This window comes from Rattus norvegicus, chromosome 1 (assembly GCF_036323735.1).
Source record: "Rattus norvegicus strain BN/NHsdMcwi chromosome 1, GRCr8, whole genome shotgun sequence".
NCBI lineage: Eukaryota > Metazoa > Chordata > Mammalia > Rodentia > Muridae > Rattus > Rattus norvegicus.
Window position 1 is genome coordinate 51,053,401 of NC_086019.1, and position 25,809 is coordinate 51,079,209.

General features: G+C 49.4%; 2 protein-coding genes across 11 annotated transcripts in view; one reads left to right on the plus strand and one right to left on the minus strand.

Annotated features, from left to right (window-relative positions):
- Positions 1 to 13,717, plus strand: part of Map3k4 (mitogen activated protein kinase kinase kinase 4) — an 89,248-nt gene extending 75,531 nt beyond the window's left edge. For 6 of the 7 annotated variants that reach the window (XM_039110574.2, NM_001401453.2, NM_001415845.1 and 3 more), the window contains 10 exons: positions 275 to 375; positions 903 to 983; positions 2,227 to 2,418; positions 3,385 to 3,455; positions 4,482 to 4,598; positions 5,294 to 5,453; positions 7,313 to 7,435; positions 7,823 to 7,929; positions 11,797 to 11,976; positions 13,209 to 13,717. In XM_039110574.2, coding sequence (XP_038966502.1) covers positions 275 to 375; positions 903 to 983; positions 2,227 to 2,418; positions 3,385 to 3,455; positions 4,482 to 4,598; positions 5,294 to 5,453; positions 7,313 to 7,435; positions 7,823 to 7,929; positions 11,797 to 11,976; positions 13,209 to 13,229 — 1,153 coding nt within the window. In that variant the 3' untranslated portion in view covers positions 13,230 to 13,717. Of the gene's footprint in view, positions 1 to 274; positions 376 to 902; positions 1,729 to 2,226; positions 2,419 to 3,384; positions 3,456 to 4,481; positions 4,599 to 5,293; positions 5,454 to 7,312; positions 7,436 to 7,822; positions 7,930 to 11,796; positions 11,977 to 13,208 lie in introns of those variants that run through there. The other variant, XM_063288432.1, reaches the window with a different exon arrangement.
- Positions 13,718 to 21,680: 7,963 nt separating this feature from the next.
- Positions 21,681 to 25,809, minus strand: part of Agpat4 (1-acylglycerol-3-phosphate O-acyltransferase 4) — a 106,468-nt gene continuing 102,339 nt past the window's right edge. For all 4 annotated transcript variants that reach the window (XM_006227857.5, NM_133406.2, XM_006227856.5 and 1 more), the window contains 2 exons: positions 24,601 to 24,799; positions 21,681 to 22,284 (listed from right to left, as the gene is read on the minus strand). In XM_006227857.5, the coding sequence (XP_006227919.1) occupies positions 22,190 to 22,284; positions 24,601 to 24,799 (294 nt within the window). In that variant the 3' untranslated portion in view covers positions 21,681 to 22,189. The remainder of the gene's footprint in view (positions 22,285 to 24,600; positions 24,800 to 25,809) is intronic.

The following is a 25,809-nucleotide window of genomic DNA, read 5'->3' on the forward strand; positions in this document are numbered from 1 at the left end:
AACGGGCTTTATTCTTGTTCTGTTGTTAATGTAGAATGAATAGATTTGGGGGTACCCAGGAGAGACCCCATGTCAATGGTAGCCCTGTTTACTTGGGTGATAGATTTTGGGGGGCTTGCCCATGTGTCCTCTGCCCATTAGATGCCCGTTGCAAAAGCCCCCTGGTAGTACTGCCCTGTTGAGGATCGCCATTCTAGAACCTCACAGACCTTTCATTTCATGCTGCATTCACTTGATAGCTCAGTTGGGTTTGTTTTGTTAATGTTTGAAACAGGGGTTCCAGCGTCCCTGAAAATGACCGCTTGGCCTCCATAGCTGCAGAACTGCAGTTCAGGTCTCTGAGTCGGCACTCGAGCCCCACGGAAGAGCGAGACGGTGAGAGTCACGCTGACGCCATGCATTGTCCACAGCATTCCTAGTCATCTTAGTCACTAGCTCTATGTCCTTGAGTACACAAGCATGTGGGGAGCCTCCAGGCTTTCAGAACCCTACCCACCTTGGCTGTTCAATGTAGCTTTGTATATTCTAAATCTTCTTGTGTTTTACAAAAATATCACTCTTGATATTTTAATTGCTGTGTACTTTTACTCACTTTAGAAATACAGAACTGTTATTGTGATTGTTGTAGTATGGTGACAGTTCCCTAAAACTGCCTCTCAAATAGGGTTCCCCGGAATGCTATTCTTGTACAGTTTTGGTACAGTTCTGTTGTCTGTTACTTACAGAAGGTTCAACTCTCATAACAGTCTCTTCATTAGGTACCATTTTCTAGAAATGAATAGAGACATGAGACTCACCAGAGTCAGCACTAAGAGCAGATTGACAACAATGTTGCCATTCACCCCCTCAGCAGGGTGTAGTTCTTCATAAGCCTTAATTTGTATGAAAACCACTTCCTGCAGAGCCAGCATATCCTCGGAGCGACTCAAGTGGATCAACACGGAGAAGCTGGGAACTTCGAACACTCATCAGCCAGACCAAAGGTATGACGGAGGACTCACACATGACAGTGTTCAGGCTCCGAATCATTAGGTCTCATACGTTAGCTCCTGTGACCTCATGGGTAACTCTGACATCGTGGGTACCCATCATGGCCTTTCTGGACATCTTCTGTTTCACGAAATATATCACAAGGGCCTTTCGGTGTGCTCTTCCTTTAGTAGTTGGCATAATCCCTCGACATTGTCAGTACTTGTGAATGTAAGCATTCTTCTTCTTGCTAAGAAATGGAGGACAAACTTTGGCTGCTGGGAGGTGGTGACTAATAAGTTACTGTGAGATGGTCCTGTCAGCGGAATGGGGTTGTGGGGGTGGGATTAGAGTTCCAGCACAGGTGGATGCATTAGGTTAATATGGGGCTCCAGAGCTGGTTTGCAGCCAGAAGCAGCTTTGGTATGATGGTTGGCCAGCCCTGTGTAGATCTATTGTATGGAGGGAGAGACTTCCAGAAACTGGGAACCAGTCTCTCTGTTAGTTCACCTATAACTGTGGTTACCCTGGACACAGTGGTGGCCCTGAGTCTGCCCTGCTTTTGAAAAAAAAAAAAATACCTGGTGGTTAGGTAAAATTGTAAACCACCAGGACTATCTATGTCCCTCTCAGAAAAGCTGTGATTCCCAGTTGCATATTAAAGTCCTTGTCTTGTGGAGAAAGACTCATTAGCTTATAATTAAGATATCTTTTCACAGATATTTTAACACTGGGACCCACAGTCTCTGCCACGAAAAACTTGTCCAGGCAAATCTGGTGTATCTTGTATTTAGGTTTAAAAAAAAAAAAACAACCAAACAACAAAAACCCACTAGATTTCCAGGATTAAAAAAAAATGATTGTGATAGATTAAATAGATGAGCTAATTAAAACATAAAACTTTGGGAATGTCAGCTTTTGAAATAACCTTACAGCCATCCAGATCTTCAAAGATTGTGAAGCCTCCTTGACAAAGCTGAGGCTCTCAGGTAGCTACCCCATGGGTTCTATGTAACACATATGGCTGGCGAATGTGAGTGCGACTGGCCTTAGTGTATATCCGAAGAGTATGTATGTCACATGCACGGCATGCATATGAAGTCACACATACATAACATGAAACTCTGTGCACTGGCTAAGGAGAAGGAAATTATGTCACGTGAGGAACATGAATAGAGTAGAGATCACTTGTTGCTGTTTCTCCTTAAAACCAACTTCCCCACATCCTGGGACTGATGATTTCACGTCTCTGTGCAGACTCGGCCTCTAAGCAGGGGCCCATAGAGGCCATCCAGAAGTCAGTCCGACTGTTTGAAGAGAGGAGGTATCGAGAGATGAGGAGGAAGAATATCATCGGTCAAGTGTGCGATACCCCTAAGTCCTATGATAACATCATGCATGTTGGACTGAGGAAGGTGACGTTTAAGTGGCAAAGAGGAAACAAAATCGGTGAGGACGCCGAGAGGTCATTGCTCTAGAAGTGACAGTCTTCCTAGTGTTTGTCATGTGATTCTTTTTGATGTTCCATTTCTAAAATGTGTTTACACATTTACAATACACAATGAAAATTGAGAAAAGACTTTTAGATAGTTTAATGCATTGATTCGTTTTACTCAATAATTCCAGGAGTTTCCATTTGGGGACTGCTGAACTTCAGCCCTCTTCATCTGTGTTCTTTTGTCCCTGGGAGAATATTATTTGAGAGGAGACTAGATATAAATCAGGACAGGAGAGTCCCTAAATGTTCTGTAATTAATTGGTTTCTAAGTGGTCACTTTTAACACAGTAACTAGGGGTAGAGCATGGTATCCAGACTCTTCACACTTGAATACGTTTATCTGTCAAGCATTAAGTTTGTGAGGCAAGTGTAGTTGTGAGAACTTTGTGAACCCTAGGAAGCTGGAGACTCCTAATGCTATCTTAGTCAGTCAGATACCATATAAGACATCTTCACTGTAGCTCTTGATCGCCTACAGTCTTACGTCCCTTGGTTTAGTGTCTCAGAAGCAGTGCTGAAAGGTTCCCCTCACATTTGAGGTCCTGTAGCAGTGTGGCCAGAGTCCAGACATGCTCTTGACCACTTCATTCCACTCCAGTCCCAGCCCAGACACCTTGAGGGGAACAAGGGCTGAGAAATGCTCTGGGACAGCACACTGCTTGCTTATCTTCCTAGCTCATTGGGCTTTCCTAAAGCACATTTCTCTGTCACTGGGACATTTACAGATCAGACTGTGCATTGGTACAATGGCTCAAAACTCTGGGAATCAGGGAACACTAAGAGCTCCTTCGGTCTTAAGTAGCCAGCTAGAAGGGACATAATGGTAGCTCTATGAACGTTTCCAGAGTTAGAGTTACTGTGAGCTGCAGTGACAGCTGTCTGTACTGACTGGAAGAGCCCATTTGTGTTGTTCACAGGAGAAGGGCAGTATGGAAAAGTGTACACCTGCATCAGCGTCGACACAGGGGAGCTGATGGCCATGAAGGAGGTGAGCCGTGGTTCTCTGGGCCTCTGTGTAGATAAGTCTGGGTGATTTAGGTTCAGGAAAATCACTATGTTTGTGGTCCTGTGCATACAGCTGGCCTGAGTCCTGTGTTTGAGCATTTGACAGTTGGCAGCTGCAGCTGATACCTTAGTGAAGGTTGAGGACTCTATAAAGGCTTCAGGCGAGCAGGACCAGGTGATTCCAGTGCAAAGCAGGTGGACAGGCCTATGGAGGTAGCTGGGGAAAGGGAGGAAGGCCTAGGGAGTGGAGCCACCATTTGTACCCTGTGGGCATGTTTAAAGAGATGGTAGGGAGATTAAGAAGTGAGGATGGGCAAAAGCAGGGGACACTGAGAAATGGCCACTGGAGGCCTCCAGGTGTGAGGGGACTGAGGGTGACGGGTATGGGGGGATGTTGGTGACCATGCCACTGGGGTCCTCCCAGTCATGTGGGGACTGAGGGTGATGGGGGCAGGGGGTGTTGGTGACCTTGCCAAGCTGTTAAGTGGTTTTAACTTTTACCAAATATATCACCCCCCCCCCTTTGTTTTAACTTTTACAAATTTGAACTGACAAAATATAAAATTTTGATTGACAATATAACTATATATTATGGCTTATAAATTGTGTTGGGTATGTAGACACTGTGACATGATTGAATCAAGCATATTCACCACCTCACATTTTGATAACTGGAGATTTTCTCTTTAGGCTGTGAGTGCCCTGTGACTGCCCGCAGTCACAGTTTTAAGTTCAGATTGATCTGGAGGTCGTTATGCTGAGTGACACAGGAAGGCAGGCACACAAGCTACACAGTCACTGACCTGTAGAGTCCAGTAGCAACCATGTTGAGAGCAGAGTCACTCAGAACCCTCCATGTTGGCCTCTAACTGTAAGACCAATTGTAAGAGGAAATGAAGTCAAGGAAAGCCATAGACATGCTCCAGTCCTAGGGCTTATGAACTAACTGTCAGGGGACAGCTTCACGACACAGGCAGTATCTGTAGTCATCATAATTGTCATTTTCCAGATTCGATTTCAGCCTAACGACCATAAGACTATCAAGGAAACTGCAGACGAGTTGAAAATATTTGAAGGCATCAAGCACCCCAACCTGGTCCGGTACTTTGGTGTGGAGCTTCACAGGGTAAGCAGTTCTCACTGCACTGAGCAGTCAGCGGGGCACTGAGCAGCCCTGCCCCGCATCCCAGGCTTTCCCACCGCAGAGCACAGTAACCGCCTTCTCTCTAAAACAGGCGGTTTTTCCTGAGATTAAGTCTCAGGCTGTAGTAGTGGTCCAGTGTCCCAAGTGCTGCCGGCCACCCTGGCAGGCAGACTTCACGTGCCCATCCTGCCTCTTGCCACTCTGAGATGCTCGTTCTTCTGTCTGATGGTGGTCGGCCTGCGTGGACTAGGGAGAAAGCCAAAACCATCAGTGCTTGAGCGATGGACAGAGAGTGAGCAGCTCACAGTGCTGCTGAGGAGCCAGAGCCGACAGGGCTCGAACGCCATTGTTCTCACTGATGGATTTGTGATTGACAGGGATGCTTCAGTACTTGATAACACCTGCAGGCTCGGCTTTCACTTCCTGTTGAAGGGTGCATGGCCAGTAGTCTCAGAATGGATACAAGTTACACTGATTCTCAGATCTTGCCAAATGAGCCAGACAGGAGGCAGGCAGCCCCTCTGAGGAGAGTCAGGCACAGCTGTACCACTCCCTCAGCACTCAGGGTAGAATCCACACAACCAGCCAGAGGAAGAGGGATTCCTCTGAGTGGGCCCTGGGGGTTGCCGTGCTCGTGGAAGGACAGTCAAAGTGTAGGTGTTGTGTTGCTTTCCCAGGAAGAGATGTACATCTTCATGGAGTACTGTGATGAAGGCACACTAGAGGAGGTGTCAAGGCTGGGCCTTCAGGAGCACGTCATCCGGTTGTATTCCAAGCAGATCACTGTCGCCATCAACGTCCTCCATGAGCATGGCATCGTTCACCGAGACATCAAAGGTATACTTACCCACTTGGCTTCTCAGGCAGTCTCCTGCTGTCCAGTCCATATCGGGTTCAGCCATGGGTGCTTCCATGCCACCTGTTGCTTCTCCAGGTGCATGTGCCTTCACACCTGTTGCTTCTCCAGGTGCATATGCCTTTACACTTGTTGCTTCTCCAGGTGCATATGCCTTTACACCTGTTGCTTTTCCAGTTGCATTTGCCTTCATACCTGTTGCTTCTCCAGGTGCATGTGACTTCACACCTGTTGCTTCTCTAGGTGCATGTGACTTCACACCTGTTGCTTCTCCAGGTGCATGTGACTTCACACCTGTTGCTTCTCTAGGTGCATGTGCCTTCACACCTGTTGCTTCTCCAGGTGGATGTGCCTTCGATTTAAGCACTTCTAAAGTGGGTCCTGTGCCATGAAATGACAACCCAGGTGTGTCTGTGCATGAGTAGAAAGTCCTCGCTGTCACCCGTGCAGCCCACTTTAGCAAAGTCAGTTTCCTGGAAATGAAGTACTGTTCTGCAGCCTGCTTTGGTGTAGCTTACTCTGTGCTAACTAGACACTCGTTACAAAACTCCCTTTCCTAAGCTGTGTCAAGGTCTCTGTGCACTCCTCTCCGGATGTGTGTTTTAAGTACATGAACTGAGTATGAATCCAAAATGCCTGTGAGACAGACCATGCAGCTGAGTCTTTGGAGGTAAAGTGTGTGAAGGTCATGCTTTTCCGTCCCAAGAGAGTAGTTATGTTTACCCCAGAACAGATCAGTGTCTGAGCCACACCTCAACCCTGACCTTTTTGAGGAGTTTGGAAGATAAAGCAGAGTGCTTTCATCTCTGGGTGGCCAAGAGTGCTGTCCTGTCCTGTACTCTGAGGTTAGCCTAGACACCCAAGAGTGATCTGCCTCCTGACCAAGGTTAGACCCAGTTCTGGGCAGTTACACTGGAAGCTGCGTGGGCCTGGGTCTGAAAATCCTTGATGCTCTGATGGGTGCCTCAGCCTGTGTCACCTTGATGGCTGCCTCACCTGTCTGCCACGTGGCTCGCTGGGTCAGTCTGCCGTTCATGTTTAGTTGTCCTGCTTCATACCTCACACTCAGTCTGTATTTCCCCATGGCAGGTTCTCTGAGCCCTCACGTCAGTTAGCTCACTGGTGTCCTCATCAAATGCTTTGTCGTTAGGAATGGCCAGATGGCCATTCCAGATACCGTGCAGTTGTTGTAGAGACCAACTCTGGGAGGCTCTGCTAGTAAGGATGGACTGTCAGGAAGAAGTTCATGAGAAACCAGTGTGAACACTCTTCCTTTTTAAGATGTATTGTGTGACTTAATGTCAGCATGCTCTCTTGTTTATCCTAGCATAGGCTGCCCTGAGAGACGAGTAGTCCCCCACAGGTCCCCTTAGGAGTGTGATAGGTGTGTGTGCTGATCGTAGGAACCCTGGAATGGAAAATATACAGCACTGTTTTCGGTTATAGTTAAAGTGAGTTCAGAGGTGACCTCTGTGTGCCACTCTGAAGTCCCCAGTGTGTGCAGGTTCTCTAACAAGGACACACAGAGAACCTGCCCTTAGCAAATGGGCACAGTGCTCAGGCACCGCCACACACGTCTGCATTCTCTATAAACCTTTCTGCACATATGTCTGAGTTTGATGAACTGTGTGTGTCTCCCAGTTCAGAGTGTTTGTTCGGAAGCCTGTGTTGCTTTGCATTAGTTTGTAGTTATGGTCCATACGTTGTCCCGTGGTTGCGTATGGAAGTGGAGTTCCACAAAACTTTATTTAGATTGAATGAAGTCTTTGGGGTTTGGGTTACCATGTGAACGTCTTGAGATACCCACATTGTGTCTCAGCAGCTGCTTATTTCTGTTTAGGTGCCAATATCTTCCTTACATCGTCTGGACTAATCAAACTGGGAGATTTTGGATGCTCAGTGAAACTTAAAAACAATGCTCAGACCATGCCTGGCGAGGTGAACAGCACCCTAGGGACAGCAGGTAAGGGCTAGTCCAGCTGGCTCTGAGCTCTGACTTGAGGAAGGCCCCTTGCCCTCTCGGAAGGAGCTTAGCATTGGTGGGATTGAAACTGCTGTTAAATCACCAGTTACATGGCATCTACTTGTTGGGTTCTTGAGTGTTAGGTTAAATTCCCTGTTTCCATTGAGAATACAATTTACTGGAAATTTTCACACTCAAGAGTTGCTTTTTAAAATGAAATCCTGTCCCTAAAATATCCCTCAAGTTGACTTGAAAGTGAAAGCTTTCAACATTTGCCGCCTGTACTTGGGTGAAGGCCATTGCCGAGGGTTATTAACATAGTGCTTGGTGCTGTTGATACGTGGTTCTGTGTTGGTAACCCTTGCTATTCCATATCCGACTGTAAAGCTTACATGGCCCCTGAAGTTATTACCCGAGCTAAAGGAGAAGGCCACGGACGTGCGGCAGACATCTGGAGTCTGGGGTGCGTCGTCATAGAGATGGTGACTGGCAAGGTAAGCTCCCTGTGCACCAGAAGGAAGACTCCATACAGGTCACCCACAGAACTGAGGCTTTATCGTAAGTGCTGTGGACACCTTCCTACTTGAGCTCATGACCAGAGAGTCAATGGATCCCATGAAAAGGCTCAGAAAGGTGTTGCATGTAATAACCAATCCATACTGTTGCTAGCTAGGCACCAGCCGGTGGTCTCAGACTGCTCCTAGCCCTGTACATAGCCCGAGATCCAGACCCAATGATTCCTCTTGCCAAGGCCTCTCCCACCAACGCTGGCTCTGCCTCTCCAGAGCTCCGAGGTAGTGTCTTGGTCCCGTGGGCAGCTGTGGGTATGCTCTCGCCAGCCCACGCTCCACTCACTACCTTTCCCCTGGAGCTCAGTCCTGTCCCAATCTTCCCATCCCAAAGCCTGGCTGAATTCCCCCTAGGCTAAGTTCTGTCCCTCTATCCCACCCGAGTCACCAGAGAATGGAAAACACCAGACAATCTTAGTTTAGAATCAGCAGATAACACAGTCGCTGGGCGCAGAATCTATCATCCTAAATTCATCAACTGTTCTATGTTAGAAATCTGCCACCAGATCTAACTGTCCCCAGCCTACATCCTGTCTGCTTTGCTCCCGCCTCTCCATCCAAAATCAAGTGCCTTCCTCCTGCATTCCCTCTTCCTCTTTTGGACCCGAAAGGCCCGCCTCCTCCTCCTCGAACAGTAATTGACTTCTTATCATCTTTATTATTCAGTTAATTAGGGAAGAATTCCACTACAGAAAGGTTCGGAGAAATAACAAACTGAGAAGCACCTGTCCATAGGGTACACATAGGGCCCCAGAGAGCTCCTAGGAGTGAATTTGTGTTTCAGCTTTGAGGTTAAGCAGAGAAACACAAACCTGCTTGTGTCAACAAATGGAGAAAAGACAGTCTATTTGACTGATGCCAATGTGTGGACGATCTTTATCCCACACTCTGGACACCTCCAAATGGATCAGATTCCTTTATCAAAGACTGTAAATTCTGAAACTGGGCAAGGTTTGACAAAGTTGAGGGCTATTTAGGACTTCCTGGTTAGGACTCCAGTTGTTCCGGAAATAAGGCTGGCAGCTAACAGGTGGGGCCTTGTGAGATCAAAGTGCTCTGTGCAGGTTATGGGGAGATGGCCAGTTGGAAAGGTGCCTCTTATGAAAGCATCAGATTCCTAGCATGCATGTTTAAAAAAATGCTGATAACAGAAGTATGTGTCTGCAAAGGCAAAGGCAGGAGGATGTGTAAAGCTCAGAGACAACCTGTATAGTCACATTGATGGCTCTAGGTTCATGGGAGACCCTGACAGGAAATGAATGTAAAGCAATGAGGGCTGACACATATGGCCTCTGATTGCCATGCACATTTAGCATATGTCTGTGAACTCAAACACACACACACACACACACACACACACACATGTGAACATGTATGTACACTCGATAGCCTCAGTACTACAAAGAAATAGTTAACCAAGTTAAGAGGTAGCACGTAGAATTGGACAACAGTCTTCCAGCTGCACATCTGACAGGATTAATATGAGAATATGCAAAGAACTCCTAAACAGCAAACAGACTAACCACAAAAGAGGCAAGGAGCAGAACAGAGTTCTCAGAAGGAGAAATATTTTAATGAGGGCTCAACATCCTTAGCCAACAAGGAAGTGCAAGTTAAAGCTATTCCGAGGCTCCTTCCGGCCAGTCAGAATGGCTGTGAAGAAAACCAAAGGTAGTGCATATGAATGAAGGTGTAAAGATGAGCCGTGTTCACTGTTGCGGGACCATGAACCTGCAGAGCCACCGTGGAGATCTGTGTGGCAGCTTCACAGGACGTTAGATCATCATATGACTCAGCTATGCTGTTCCGAGAACACGCTGAAAGGACCACATGTCCCACTAGAGACTAGGCCACCGTTGCTGCTTTATTCACGGCATCAACAAGTGGAATCGGCCGAAAGGACCACTCAGATACATGGGATAATGGAAACATAAACTATTACTCAGCCACACACAAAAGTGAAAGCATGCAGTCTGCAGGAAACTGAATGGACCTGGAGAATACGAGAAATACCACACGTTCTTTCTCATATGCAAATCCCAGCTCCTTAATTTTAATATACACGTATTTATGTGGGAGTGGCTGGAGGTAGAAAGCTAGACAGGATTCCAGGAGAGGAAGCTATCTATTTGAGGCTTTAAGAGTGAGGAGGGAGGAGAGTAAGCACATGCAATAGGAAAGCAGAAAAGAGAAGCCGGAGTTGCATAGGGAGATGGGGGAGAGGAAGAGGTGCCAGGCGTGTGCAGGTGCAAAAGGAAAGATGAAGTCCAAAGCTGTCATTGCACGAAACCTGCACATGAATGCCTAAACTTGAAGCAGTCAGGAGCCCTTCAGTAGATACAAGGATCAGCAAGCCACACCTCCCTGGAGGTCAGCTGGATGGGTTAACAGGACTAACAAACTGTGTGTTACTGTGAGTAGCAGACAAGGGATGCTACTCACTGGTGTGAAGAAACGGGCCTCACATCCTCAGAAAGATAGGATAAGAGAAGAGAGGTACTCGACATTCCCCACACCCACCAGGCTTACCACAAGAGTCCCTTACAAACCGCCGGAGGCAGAACTGTAGGGACACACCTCTGTTACCATGGCACTTGGGAGGCTGAGGTGCCTGGGCTACATGGCAAGGCCCTATTTCAGAATGAACAAAAGATAGTGGTTGCAGGGGTAGGAGGGAAAGGACTAAACAGTGAAAGAGATACTTGGGATGACAAGATTCTTCCTTATGTATCAGTAACTTTCTTACTGTGGTACCAAATGCCTTCAAAATACAGCTTAAGAGAGAAAGCGGTCATTTTGGCTCACGGTTTAAAGTCCATCCTGACTTTAAGGCATGGCAGGAGAGCAAGAACGTGAGGCAGCCAGTGACATCATACCAACAGTTACAAAGGAGAGGGGACAGGAAGTGGATCCCAGCTATAAAACCTCCAGACCTACCTAGTAGGTCTTGCCACACCTCCTAAAGAGTCCACAACCGTCCAGAACAGCGCCACCTGCTGGGGTCATATGTTCAGACACTTTGCCCATGGGGGACAGTTCACATCCAAAGAGCTGCAGATGATGGATTCCCATCACACCTGTGTCTACACCCACAGAATGTACGAGACAGAGAGTGAACCCTGATGGCATGTTTCATTAGCAGCAGAGCAGACAGTGATTCACCAATTGTAATTAATTATGGCTAACAGGAGAAAGTGGGGGACAAGACGTGTGAGGGTGCATGGAGACCCACTGCCCTCCAGTCAAGCTTTCTGTTACTGTAAACTGCACTAAAAAGGCAGACCTGATTATTAAAAAGAAACAGATGGCCATCCTCATCTTCTCCAGAACGGTACATTTAAAAGGGAAATGAATTTTTCCTTAGCACATGAATAACATTTATAAGATTTATGATATTCACTCTAAGAGAGGTATGAGAAAACAGTCATGCTTCAGACAAAAATTCACAGTGGGAGCTCACTCTGGAGAACTGCTTTCCATAGGATGAAACTTAAACATATGTCCCTAGACCACAGAAACCTTGCTTCTGGTGACAGTCCTGCTGACTGTGATTGCACAGTGTGTGCTACATTCAACAGTAGTTACACAGGGGTGTGTGTGTGCGCGTGCGCTGACTGAAGCTCTGACACTGTATGTATGCACTTCAAGACTGATGTGTTTCCTGTTTCTTCCTCCCGGCACGTGTTTCTTCCCCTGACAGGTGTCTTCTCAAGATACCTACAGAGGGATTGGACATTTGTCGCTGTGACCGTGTAATGCTGTAGCTTGTTTTATTTTTTCCCGTCTCTGCAGCGGCCTTGGCATGAGTTTGAACACAACTTTCAGATTATGTACAAGGTGGGAATGGGACACAAGCCACCAATCCCCGAAAGGTTAAGCCCTGAAGGAAAGGACTTTCTCTCGCACTGCCTGGAAAGTGACCCGAAGATAAGGTGGACAGCCAGCCAGCTCCTTGACCACGCTTTTGTCAAGGTTTGTGTAATTGCTGCAGTCGTCCTCGTCAGAGTTAAACACTTAAGCTTGACTTTGCATCAGGCACCAGACGTTAGTGTAAAATAGTTATATCTAAAAGGACAGGAACTGGATGTCTTCACGTATCAGAGATTTGCTTTCAGTTAGTAAAGACTCACTAAGACCTCTCTACATGATCTGTTGACAGGAGATGAGCCTAGTTCTTGCCCTCGAGAATGTGTGGTCATCTTGGACCTGTCACTGTGTCTTGAGCAGTGGTGACGCATGTGTGATGGGAGGCGGGGCTGAGGATCTAGGGCCCTATGGAGGCCCGAGGCAGTGCTTTCTCTATGAGAGGGTGTGACCAGGCAGAGAGGCAGACAAGGTGTCAGGCATGAGGGGCTGCTGCGGGCAGAGTCATTGTGGTACTTTGTGAGCCAAGGTCTGAGGGAGCACAAGAAAGCGGATGTGGTAGAAGGTAAGACTGGGGAAGATGTAGGAGCAGCAGAGGGTCTCGGTTAACAAACAGCATGGCTGGTGGCCCTGCCGAGATAGCGGGCTGACAGTGGCCTCCGGCCGTGCTGAGGGGTTGGAACGACCCTGGCTGAGGAGCAGGTTGGGGGTGTCTGGGGTGGCCCCACCTCCTGGCTCCTTGAGTCATCTGAAGGTCGCATCCACCACAGCAGAACCAAACGGCAGCAGGTTGAGACTGAGCATCGGTGGTCTCATTGGCAAGACCATTTAAAGATTTGTTCAGGATTTTAGGTGGGTGTCTTGTTGCTCAGGGCCGACAGTCAGATTGCCACAGTACAGCAGGCTGTAGTAGTGAGTGGGCACACAAGTGCAGCTGGGGCAGTGTTGCAGTGTTGGGAGGGGGATGAGAACACACAGATCATAGCTAAGGACCCTGCACGGGAGTCCCTGATACAGGGTGGGTGGGCGGAACCTGGGCTGGTGTGTAGGCTGGGTACAAGAGCTACTGGGGACAGGTGATGAAGGAACAGTGCTTCTTAGCTCTGAAGTAGATGAAATATATTGCCCTGAAGGAACTGTCCTATGTTCTGCCCAGCCTTCCCTGAGAGCAGACATGGAGTAGGTCTGTTTTCTAAGTCGTCCCTCACATGTCAGGGGCTGGTGCCAGGGGGGCACTAGGCCTTGCCTGTGGGCCAGAAGCCAAGCAGGCAAGACACACAGGCAGACACAGGACCGTGCTTGCACCAGCAGGGGCTCAGCGCTCTCTTGCTTCCTCGCAGGTTTGCACAGATGAAGAGTGAAGCTCTAGTCCGTGGCCTAGCAGTGTGTGGACAGAATCCCGTGGTCACTACTGTATGTAATATTTACATAAAGACTGCAGTGCAGGCGGCCTCTTAACCTTCCAAGACTGAAGACTACACGGTGACAAGCCTCACTCCTGCTGCTCCTGGTGTCTGCAATAGCACAGGACCCCCGAGTGACAGTGTTGACAAGGTTAAAGAAGCTGCATGTTAAGTGCCATTACTACTGTACACGGACCACCGCCTCTGTCTCCTCCGTTCCCCGTGTGACATCAGCATAGTGTTCTTGAGCTTCTGGGTTCAGAAGAAAATGTAGTGTTAATCAGGTGTCCAGGACCTTGTTTCCGCCTCCTGTTTGTTGGCTCTGACTGTGGCTCCGACTGTGGAGCCTCCTTGTTGGCAAGCTGCAGGTTTGTTATGCAAAGGTTCATAAGTGAAACTGAAGAAAAGGTTCTTTTTCAATAAATGGTTTATTTTAGGAAAGCTAAGTCAGCGTCTGTTACTGGCTCGGGGCTTAAGAGCAGGGCAGCATGCGGAGGTCTGCTGATCCCCTCCCTGCCTTGATTCTGCTCAGTAGAAACAGCACAGCCAAGCCTGCCCCAGTGGGACCCCGAGCCGGGTGTGTCCAACCTGCCGCCTGTGGGCCATGTGCATCACAGGATAGCTATGAGTGTGGCCCAAGGCATTTTCGGATGACAGCATATCCCAATGTTTAAGATTGGGCATACCTGATATAAGGTGGCCATGCTTGGCTCTTACTGTGCACAACAAGGTTGGGGCTCTGGTTGCTGGTGGGTATATGGGAGGGGAACAGTGCCATGCGATCTCTTGATAGGCGACCATCTTCTCAGAGCATAACCTGACTAAGCCGGTAGGACCCTGAAATAGCCGGCTGTTGTCAGTGATGGCGTTTGTCTTGGTTGTTGTTTAGTGCTCTTATTCCCTTATTCCCTAAGTCTCTTGGATCATGCACTTGCTCCTGGCACGTAGCAGCAGACCCTGGCCGGGTCATTGTCAAGGATTTTTGGTCTCTTCTGCCAAAAGAACACCGATTTGGATTCAGAGATGTTAGGACTTCATTTAAGATGCCCTTTTACAGCCTTTTAAGTTACTCTACATCACGTAAAGGGATTCACACTGTCCTTTTATCAGAGCTGTAGAGCTGTTACACAATGTAGTTCTAGAACCTTCCTACTGCCCGCAGTAGAATTTGTCCCACCTGTCTTGGTGCAGCCTGGGGTTTGCTCACTATGGGCGTTTAGAGAAGTTAGAAGTTAGAAGTTTCTGAGGCTGTCATGATGGAGCACAAGCCAGCACATCTTTATTTCCACTGTACGCAAGCGCCACGTGCTCTGTCCGACCCTGGCCTTGTTGGTGCGCACCAGGCTGCCCCCTGGTGGCCTATTTGCTTTGAACACAGGCATCTGCGTGGCTGTTTTTGTGCCTGTTAGGAGTTGGGTGTGCTGAGCTGTGTTTTCAGAAACTTTTGAGTTTTTTCCGAAGTGACTGCCATACCGTGTTCTTCCACTGTGAGGCGCCCGGGTCTCCCTGTCCTGCTGGTCTCCCTGTCCTGCTGTCGCACTTTGACAGTAGGCTTGCAGACAGTAGGAAGCAGACTTCGTTGTACTTCCAATCCCTGTCTGTCTCGTCACTGCGCCTGATGGCCATTTGGATATGTCTCGCCCGCTTGCCTCTGGATAGGTAGATGGGTGGGTGGGTGGATGGGTGGATGGATGGGTGGGTGGATGGATGGATGGATGGGTGGGTGGGTGGGTGGATATCCATATATTACTTGTGTACGCACGCACGCACACACACACACACACACACACACACACACACACTGTGCATCAGTGCATACACATGTTGTAACATATACGTCAAGAGAGGATAAGTTGCTGGAGTCAATTGATTCTTCTTCCACGGTATGTGTCCGGGGCATTGCACTCTGGTCCTAAGGTTTGGTTGCGGTTCTGTTAGCTGCCAAGCCATCTGGCTGGCCCCACTGCTCTCCTCCTTTTGAGGGAAAGCCTATTTGAATATTTTGCCAATTTTAAAACTAGGTTATTTGTCATCTTACTGAGTTGCAAGAGTTTTTTGGGTTATTTTTTGTTTTGTTTTTAAACAAACTCTTGAGTAAACCTCGTCACCTAATCTGTAGTGTGAAGATGTCTTTCCCCAGTTTCTGGTTTATCTGTTATTTTATTTACTTTGTCACGTCTATGAGAACCAAAAAAGCTTTTTTTTTTTTTTTAAGAAGTCCATTCCCCGGTTGGGGATTTAGCTCAGCGGTAGAGCGCTTGCCTAGCAAGCACAAGGTCCTGGGTTCGGTCCCCAGCTCCAAAAAAAAAAAAAAAAAAAAAAGAAGTCCATTCGCCATCCTGTTCTCGGTTGCCTGTGCTTGTGGTGGTGTGGCTAAGAAACCAGGGCTGACCCAGCAGCTCATTTTAGCTCTTAGTGGGCCTCTCACTCTTGCATTTTTGTTAAAATAGTATTCAAGGGTCCAGATATTGTTCTCTGCTGAAGAGACTTCTTTGCCCTCTATGGGTCTCTTCAGGAGTGGGAATAACATCTTAATTTACACTCAGCCGTTCACTGCACACAGACACAGATACAGTGAATGTTTTTGTTCCAATCTTGTATCCCATGGCCTTGCTGGATTCATTTAAAAGTTGTAGTAGCTGCTTTTGTAGACTCCGTCCATAGAGGGAGACATGTGGCCCAGGAACAAGGGCAGTTTCCCTCCTTCTAGGATAAAACCTGATTGGCAGTTGCATGAGTCCCCTTTGTACACCACTGTGTTCAGTTAGGACACTTGGAGGACTTTTCCCTCCAGACGCGCAGAGGGTTTTCATTTCTGGGCTCCCTGTTAGGGCCTAGTAGCTTCCTACAGTGGACATCATCTACAGTGGACTGGACATCTCTGCAGCCTCCGTTTCCTCACGACGGCCCAGGTCAGTGTTCTCCATCTTTGGGGCCTGGGTAGAACTCCCTCAGAGAGCCCTCGAGGCTGAGCTTCTGTGGAGGGTGCTTTGGAACTCGTTCTGGACTTGCTTCAGGTCTCTTTCGACTTTTATTTTAATGGATCTTCGGGTCTCCACTCAGGCTCACCAAGTTGTCTGCTTTCCTGGCAGACGGTTCTCTGCCCATCACACTCCTGCTGTCTGGACGGCTGCTGTCTGCTCACACTCCTGAGTTTAAACATCTGTTTTCTCTTTTTCTTTATTAGATAAAGGTCTGTCCATCTTGTCAACTTCTGGTTTCATTAATATTTTCTTTCATTTTTCTGATTTCCATTCCTACTTCTGAAACGATCTTTATGGCTGCTTTCCTTCTATATGCTTGGGGTTTAATTTGCCTGTCTTTCAGAAAATTATCAGGGTAGAAGATGCTGATGACAAAAGGCTGATTAAAGATAATCTACCGGCCTAACTCCTTCGGTTAGTAATTAACTTACAAATCTAGCCTATGGCTATAGGTAACTTCTCAGCAAGAAAATAAGCCTTGACACAATCGCCCAGGCTGTTAGATGCCACCACACTGCCCAGAGCCTGCCTGGAAGGTGCCGCCTGCAGAGGTAGAGGGTTTGATGGTTGCGTATGGATCACGTGGTCTTGGTGGCTGCTACTCAGCTCTGCAGTGTGGTGAGCGGACCACTGTGGAGCAGCAGGCAGTGCAAGTGGTGACTGTGGACATGCAGGGTAGCGTAACGAGACAGCAAGTGTGTGAGGGTTAGAGGACATCGTAGGAACGTGGACTCCTGTCTCCAGGTGGCCGTGCCTTTACCTGCTGTTTTCTGGACGCTTCATTAATCTTATTTCCACTCAGCCTATCGTGCCCAGTAAGGAATGAGGGGCTTGTTATGGGCAGTGCAGGCCCCTGTCCTGGCGCCCTGTACGACATGAAAATCGGACTTCCTGGTCTGATAATGCGCTGGCACTGCTGGGTCCCCACACCGTGTCATCCTTGTATGACCTCCCAGAATGCAGTGACAAAATGATCTGTAAGGCCTGCTCTTCCTCCTCTTCACCCCCTCCCCTCCCCCACCGGGGTCACTTCCCCCTTAAAGCTCATCCCCGCAGTAAGTCTTAGTCACCTCAGCCAGGAGACAGCAACCTTTACTCACTCACAGCACTTCTCTGACCAGAGCACCTGGTCCTGGGAGTTCCAGTCTCCCGTCCTTCCTGAGCCCTTGGCTTCTCTCCAGCCGAGTGCTCAGCCGGCTTGGCTTTCTTTGTATTTGCCCTGAGAGCCTAACTAAGCCGCTGGATTGTGTCCTTAGCTTTCCTGTGAGGCCTTGGGAACAACGGCCCCTCAAACACCACTGGGGACTGGCACGTGCCCTAGGGTGTTTGATAAATGCCTGGCTAAAATCAGCTTGGTTTATTTTGGAAGTCTAAGGGCCCTCACTGTGTCCACTCCCGTCACCTCCTAAATGTTGAGCACAGCATAGACGCCAGAAATTTCAAAACCACCTACCGTGGCTTGTGGGGTGTGACTGTCTTAAAGCTCTAACACGTGTAAGCCATGCTGGGTGAAAACCTTTCCTCACGCAGCTCTAGACGCTGCTGGACATTGGAAAGGTGAAAGCGGCAGCAAGTGCATGCCTTAGTCAGTGCACAGCATCAATGCTAACCAGGGCCAGGCAGTAGCAAGTCTCCACTGCTCTGCTGCACAGCAGCTCGGCCTTGTACGAGAGCTCACTTGTCTCAGCCTAACCCTGCTGAAGGCACAGACACACCCTGTGATGCTCAGAGGACGGGCGCTCTGTGGTCACGTTTCTAAGCTTGTGCTGTGTTGTTTTTTGGTTTTGTTTGTAGTCAGTATTCAGAGGAGCACCTGACGAAGCCATGGGCCCAGGAGGCTCTACCAGCCTCAGGTGATCTCCTAAAAAGACTCACACTACTTAGGGGGCATTTTATATGCTGTGTTCTTGACCAAAACAATAGTTCTGAACAGTCAGATATCACGAAACAGGTCTTTTGCAGGTTGGTATCCGGTGCCTTGAGTAATGTTGGGTGTCTGGGGCCCAGCAATAATCCAGTCACTCCCTCAGGCCTTTGGCTCCTCTTGTCATGTCGGGTGCAGGGTAGATCAAAGCACGGTTCGGCTTTCGGTGAAATTTTAAGTCAAGAAGCACTTGAGCCAGAGTCCATGTACGCACGGCTCTGGGGATGCGATTAGGTGGGGCTGGCGTGGTTATGCAGTGCATATGAGGTGTTGGTCAGCAGGCAGGCCTGGGGTTCTGTGCTGATGGAGCCCCTTGCCTTCCTGACTTGTCTGTGGACAGAGGGACCTAGCTAAACCCTTCTGCCCCAGCTTGCACTCCGAGGGTCAGCTTCGTTCATTCTAATAAAAGAAGAAACAGTCTCCAAGGAAGTCTGGGAAAACATTTTCAGAAAGTTGCCCAATTATGGGGAAACAATTTCTGATATCTTCAAACACTCGATGTTTATGTATGTGAGGAAGAATCCCAACAACAAACATGTAAGCAACTGTCCGAGGCTTGGAAGAGGCGAAGACAAGTCCGAGAGACCGTGGTTGTCACTGCTGACCATCCCTTTTGAACACAGCGGGTCTGCAGGGACAGCAAATCATACAGACCTGGAAAGGGGCAGCAGGCTCACGGCGGTGTAGACACTGGAACCTCTGCATCCAGACGGTTACTAAAACTGCCACGTGAGTTGGTCCTGAGGCCTTGACTGGCAGTCCCTGTGACACGGCTCAGCCCCCTGAAGTGTCAGAGGGAGACAAGCGCCATGTTTGCATCTGCCCTACTTCACTCTCCAGGCTTCAAACCACTTACGACATTAAACTTGGGGAGTGCTTTCCGCAGTGCCCCGGGAGAACAGGTGGCCATAAGGCAGCCTTAGCTGTATGCCGTCCATCTTTCCCCTTTCAAACTCCAACTCCCATACACGTCCCGACAGCACTCTGCACTCCTCCAGACTGTCCTGGTCCTGCCGGGGGCTTGCTGAGCCCAGGGGCCACCATTTTTCGCTTAACTTTCATACTGACAGGTGTCCGTAACATACACAGTGCTTTGGGGCACCTGGACCGAAGAACCCAGTGGCCAGCTCTGTCCATTGCTGTCATCTGTATGGACAAGCTCAGAAACCAGTGTTGAGCCCACTCTGTCCTGCTCTTCCTGGCACTGGCCACACCACTCTTAGCTGCCTACAACCAGTTACCACAATGTGATCAATCTTTCAGACCGACCCCCCGCCACCCACTGAGCATAAAGAAAGATGCAGATGTTCTAACGTTTTGAACATCCTGTTACTTTTCCAAGGTTTTGCACACTTTAGAAATTAAGGCGTTAAGATGTATTCCAGGTCTCTGTTAGCACATAGAAAAACAATTGATTTTCTGAAAACCTAGTGGAGGTTTTCAGTGAGCCTCCGTTCTGTAGCCATCATGCCAAGATCTTTTCAAAGGATCCTGTGAATCCCTGACTCTGAATTAAGGAAACGGGCTAGGGAGAGAGTCAGGTCAGGCCAGCCAGCTGAGGCACGCTGCTGGGGTTCCCCTCAAACTCCTGTTCCCTTTTGTGTTCTAAGGCCATTCAGATACCACTCCCCATTCAGTTTACCTAAAATGTCTCTGCCCTGCCACCAAAGACAGGTCAAAACCAAAGAGACTAAGCCTTGTACCACGGTCTGGTTCTTGCCAAGTACTTTGAGAAGTCACAGCTTAGAAGCCGCCTGCCATTCCTCCACCCGATTTGTTCTGTGATCCTACCTTCCCAAGGTTAGCCTCTTCCCACTCTCACAGCAACCCAGGGGGTGGGTGAGTGTCATTCCTATTTTACAATTGAGCAGATGGCCCCCTGGAGGTCAGGAGGCTGGATGGCCTGGATTGAATATTTACTTGGCCAAGCCACAGAATTCAGTGAAGGCAAGCTCAGGTCCCAGATAAAGTGGCCTTAGGATCCAAGGGAGGCCTACAGGGCCTCTACAACACAGGGTCCCCTGAAGAGTAGCGTCCAGTTTTCTCTGTGTGATTTCTGGCCCGCATGGCAGGGCAGATGTGCCCGGCTTAGCACCTTGTGGGAACTCAGCCTCCCCTGCACTGTCTACTCTGGTACACAAAAAACCCAGAATGTGGTGTTCTGATTTCTGCAAGCCCAGATTTATTTGTGTTTATAATACGTTGTCCCTTAAACAGAGGGCTCTAGAACCCGGGTCACCCCTTGGCTCTTCAAGGTCAGAGTCACACTTGACTGTGTGGCTGCCATTTGATGACTCGGTGCACAGACATTTAAGTCTGCAGTGACACTGGACAGGATGTGCCTTTGTGGGCCCCATGGGCAGCTTTTCTAGTGGGGGTGTGTGGTTGTACCAGGTGGTGCATAGCTGCACACAGGGAGGAGGGCATCAGTCCAAGCACTGCCAGCTTCTCCGTCTTATAACGAATACCTTTCAGGTACCGTCTTAAAACGCTAACCTTTTTCTTCTTGTTTTGTTTGTATCCAGCCTCTGCTGACTGCCCTCAGTCTGCAAATGTCTGCCATGGGCCATTCTCCAAAGACTGCAGAGGAGAGCAGCCACCCTTTCATGTTCTAACAGGAGCTCAGTGTGGGGGAGAGCAGAGCCCCCCAGATGGGCTCATTTGTGTTTTTAAGTAGCACCCGGCTCCTTAGTGGGTACCACAGGACAGCTGAAAAGGGGCGTGGTTCCATTTTGTAAAATGCTCCTGACCTTGCTTTAAGAGCTTCCCCACTCCTGTGACAGTTTCTGAGGTTGTCATAACATTCCGTTTCAAAGCTTAAGACCTTCAAGACTAGTGGATGCCGCCTCATCAGACTGTCCTCTCTGCCTCGTTGGAAGCAAGCTCTCAGCTGGCCTCCCAGCACCCTCGTCCTGGCTCTTGCTCAGAGGGGCTCCGACGCCCACGTCTCTGCATTGGCATCCTGTGCTGGTTCATGCTGCCTGTCAAGTTGACAGGATGCAGAGTCACCTAGGAGGCGAGTCTCCGGTTGTGCCTGTACAGGTAATCCAAGGGATTCTAGATTAAACTAATAGAGTGATGGATAGGGGCGGACCTATCATAGCTTCACTATTCTGTGTGCTGGGGCTCCGAACTGAGCGAAAGAGAGGTAAGCACCAGCATCCGTCTCTTCTCTCTGACCGACAGGATTCTTCCCGTTCCTACTGCCATGACCCCCCACCATGATGGACTGTACCCTTGAACTGTGAACCAAAACAAACCCTTCCTGACATTGACAAGTGACTAAGACACACACACACACACACACACACACACACACACACACACACACACACGCGCGCGCGCGCACCCTCAAGTGACCTGTCAGTGTGTGCACCTCACTCAAGCTCTCAGCAGCCCCCACTGGGAGCAAAGCTGGTGAGAAGCTGCCATATGCAATACCCAAAGCCAGGGAAGAGTGGGGGTGGGGGGTAGCAGATTTGTGTAAATACTTGCCACAGATGACCCAGACAAACACTTTAATTCTTTTTCTTATTTGGAGGCATAATTTAGTTGTCTTACCCAAACACTTCACTCCGTCTCCAGCGATCGATGGTTAGAGAAGACGCAGCACCACGGGATGACAGGGACACACACCTTCTCTTCCACCCCAGCCCTGCCCTTCCCTGCAGCCTCACAGACCCTACTGTCACAGGGTCACAAGTGCACACGCAACCACACACTCATTCTCCTCACCCCCATCTCTCTCACACACACATACACACAAACACGTGTGCAACTGAAAAGAAACGTAACCAAACCCAGTAATTCACACGGGGATGGGGGAGGGGAAAGGTATAAAACCATCTTCCTTTCCCATCCAGCGCCAAGGCAAACTCCATGACTGGAGGGGCTGTGGTTTCTGTTTGTCCCAGCAAGGCCCTCCAGTCTCCATCACTGAACCCTGCTATAAAGGCTAAGCAGAGGCCAACTGTCCCCCACGGTTCCCTTTGGAGGTGACATTTTCCACATCAGTCAGTTTGTTTCCGTTTGTTGTCGATGTTGCCATAGGCAGAGCCCTTGTCGATTTCTGTCACACCAATCATCCATCGAACTCCCATGGAGGCTGCAGAGAACAGGGAAAAGCAGTTAGAATCCTAACACACCCCAGGAGCGCTTTGCCAACAGGAGCGACTAGGAGGCCATTGGGGGCAAAATGCAAGTACGTCTGATGGACCATTTGACCCCAGCTTTGGGCATTACTATGTAACTGAAATGACATTAAAAAGGGAAACGAGCGGCTCTGTGGGGATGCCTTAGGGCGGTTCAACCTCGCACAGTGGAGGGAAACAGAATTGGGCAAGCAGCACACACCTGTCTACAGAGTTCCCAGAATTCTCTGCTTTCAGTGCCATTTTCCAAGGCAAAAATGGCTCTTTGGAGATTGTGGGGCAGTGGTTTGGGGGGGGGGTGCTCTGTTAGGATGCAGGCACTGTACACCCACACAACTCCATATTGGTTGGGTTAACCATGGAGAGCAAAATCATTGTCCCCTAGAGCCCCTTGCTTTCTGAAGCTGCAGCCGTCAGAGAATGTGCTGGACCATTCTGGGAACTTATGAGCCACCAGGATGCTTGCTTGGAAACTGCCCTGTAGGCAGTACCTTTGGAGGTGGGGTTGTTGAGCTCCTTGTGTACCAGGCCCCTCCTAGTCACTGAACACACAGCCTACAGACACTGTTTATGGGTGCAGCAGGGGAGCGAACCGACGCAGCCCCCAAACTATGGTGTACGTGTCACAAAGCTATAAGCATCATGTTCTCCCTAGGCTGCTACGCAAGACCACACAGCAGACAAGAGCACGGAGGCCATCCTGAGCACGTGAGGAGGTGTCTGGTGGGACACCTATGGAGAAGCCAAGATGTAAGCCCTGTCCCATTTCCAGCATTGGGTGGAGTGTCTCGTCAGCAGAAGGAAATGGTAAGAGATGTGGACTCTGGTCCAAAGGCCTCAGGAAGTGGAGGAATGCTGGAACGGAGCAGCCGAGGGGAAATGCAGGACTGGGGGCAGGGTGCAGACACGTCAGCAAGGACACAGGGAAAACCTCTAAATGACCACAGCACCCCAGGCTGAGAGCTAGGCCACTGGGTACTTCACACCTAGGAGAGTCCTTTCCTCATTCCTCTTCTTCTTTAAGGAATGTAGCTTTCTGCCCCAGAGGACATGGTCCTCCTTTGCTGACCTGCCAGCCATTAAAAGCAGAGATGGAATTTCTCCCTTGCCTACAAGCCCTGGGGCACCCAGCAGTCCTAGCCAGCCTCCTTCCCAGGATCCAGTTCAGAACCTAATGGTCCTGATGCCGACAGACTGGCTCATGTGCTAGATGTGTCAAGGTGCTTACAAAGTATCAACTTGAAAAGAAAAGAATGGTTCAGAAGAGGCACCTGGAGGGGTGGTTCTCAACCTGTGTGTGGGTGGTGACCCCTTTGAGGTCAAACGATCCTTTCAGAGCGGCCAATTAAGACCATTGGAAAACCACAGATATTTACACTGCAATTCATTTAACAGTACAAAACTACAATTACAAAGTAGCAAGGAAAATAATTTTATGGTTGGGGGCCACTACAACATGAGGAACTGTATTAAAGGCCGCAGCGTTAGGAAGGTTGAGAACCACTAACCTAGTGGGTTGTGCCTTGATTCTTAAGACTGCAGTAGTTACTAAGAGAGATGCTGTTAGCACCAGGCTCCAAATGGGAGTCTGTCCTAAGCCTTCAACGTCCGATGTCCGCCCCTTTTACTGCCCAGAGACCACAGTTCTTTGTTTCACAGAAATAGCCTATTCTTCAGGACACCCACACCTGTCTCCTGGCCATTTTTTCTCAGTCACTGAAAAGCTGAAGCTGCCCATGCCCCTCCCTCCCATAAGCCTCAGAATCAGGCCTGACTTTCAGGTGCCAGGGAAATGTTACACCCAGGTGACAGAGGCTTGGTGAATAACCCTTTGTGGAGAATGAAGAAGGCACTTTCTAAACCTCTTCACACCATGCCTAGTCCCCTGATTAGAGTGGAGGAGTCACCTAGGGAGGGTCCCTTGTCTGCTTCCAAGGCAAAGAGCCAACCACTAGGTCCCTCAAGACCTATGTCATGCTTCCCTCTGGAGAAGGGAGGGAGCCAGCAGGGCTGTCTGCAGGGTTGCATCAGGTAGGACTTCAGTCCTGAGAGGAGTTTCATCTGTCAGGGGGGAGGTGGGGAGGGGACTCCAGCTCCATGTCGTACCACACTGGCTGTGCAGTTCCACCAGGCACACCTCCAGACCCCAGACAGCACTGTGAGGCTGGCCCTCGTGAGTACCACTCAGCCTGCAAGGAGCACGTCCTGACATACATCTGGTGCCTGCCAAACAAGCTGGCTTTGCTTTGAGCCCCTGGCTCCGCACTCACCCATGCAGAAGATGAGGACCAAGCTGGCCAGCGTCACCGAGGAACCGCTGCTGACCATGCTAACAAGGAACTGGAAGAAAGGATAGAGCAGCAGCGACGCCCAGAACAACCAGTTGACCAGAGACCAGGGCCGCCGTGGGGGAACCCAGGGAGTCTCTGGGAAGACCCCTGTCCTGTAGTATTCCTCCTGAAAGGCATCCTGGGGGTCAGAAAAGAGAGCCTCAGACACCGAGCTGGCTTCCAGGTGGTACCTTACAGAAAGTAGTTTGTGGGCAGCTACTGGGGTTTGTCAGGGCTACCTGGCGTCCCCTTCCTCCAGTGTCACATGGAGAGACAGCTGCCACTTTCCTTCCTGTGTACAGGAGAGAGGAGCTCAAACTTGGGGCTGGCTATCCTCAGCCATGCACACCATATCCAGGCACTGAGGAAGCATGGCAGGACAGTGGGGTAGGTTGAAGGGAATGTGGACAAAAGGTCATTGAGCTTCGCCCACACACTGCCAAGGACACCCTGTCAATCTGGCCTCTCAACATGCAGGTTCCCATCAGCCATCTGCAGTCTTCAGAGACTGGATGACAAGGACTAGGGGGTCTGCAAGGTGCTGCTCACAGGAGGTGCCAGCCCTTACTTGGGATGACCTCTATAAGGTCAAGTTGGGGCAATGATAATTAGGTTCTCTTCGCACCCTGCTCACATCTTTGGGAGGGAGGAGCCTGTGTAAACCAAGGCTGTGTCCAGAGGAAGACCAAGCAGACAGAACTGGAGAGCTGGAAGGGGAAGGGGAACCCTTCAGGACCAAATTCTTATTCGGGTCACACTTTGAAGTGACATTTTGCTCAGGAGCAGTCAGGACCGCATCTGTTACTGAAGTGAGCACTCCCATGGAAAAATGTGCCTGGGCGACAGGCACGGAGAAAAACCACTGATGTACAGTATACTGGTAAACTGTCATATGCTGTTTGAGCTTGGCGGGGGGTGGGGTGAGCGGACTCTGGCAACAAGGAGGCTCTCTCTCCCTTGTCTCATTGAGCTTGTTTATTTCAACCGTCCTCCATAACTGCGCTGGGGATGGCTGGCCCCTGACTCTGCGAGCGGAAGGAAAATAAAATAGCAAGCAGCTCAGAGAAATAAAAACGTGGACACCCTTGAGAACATCTGGAAGGTGGACCACTTCCAGCAGAAACCCCTACTGTTTACACCAGGGAGTAA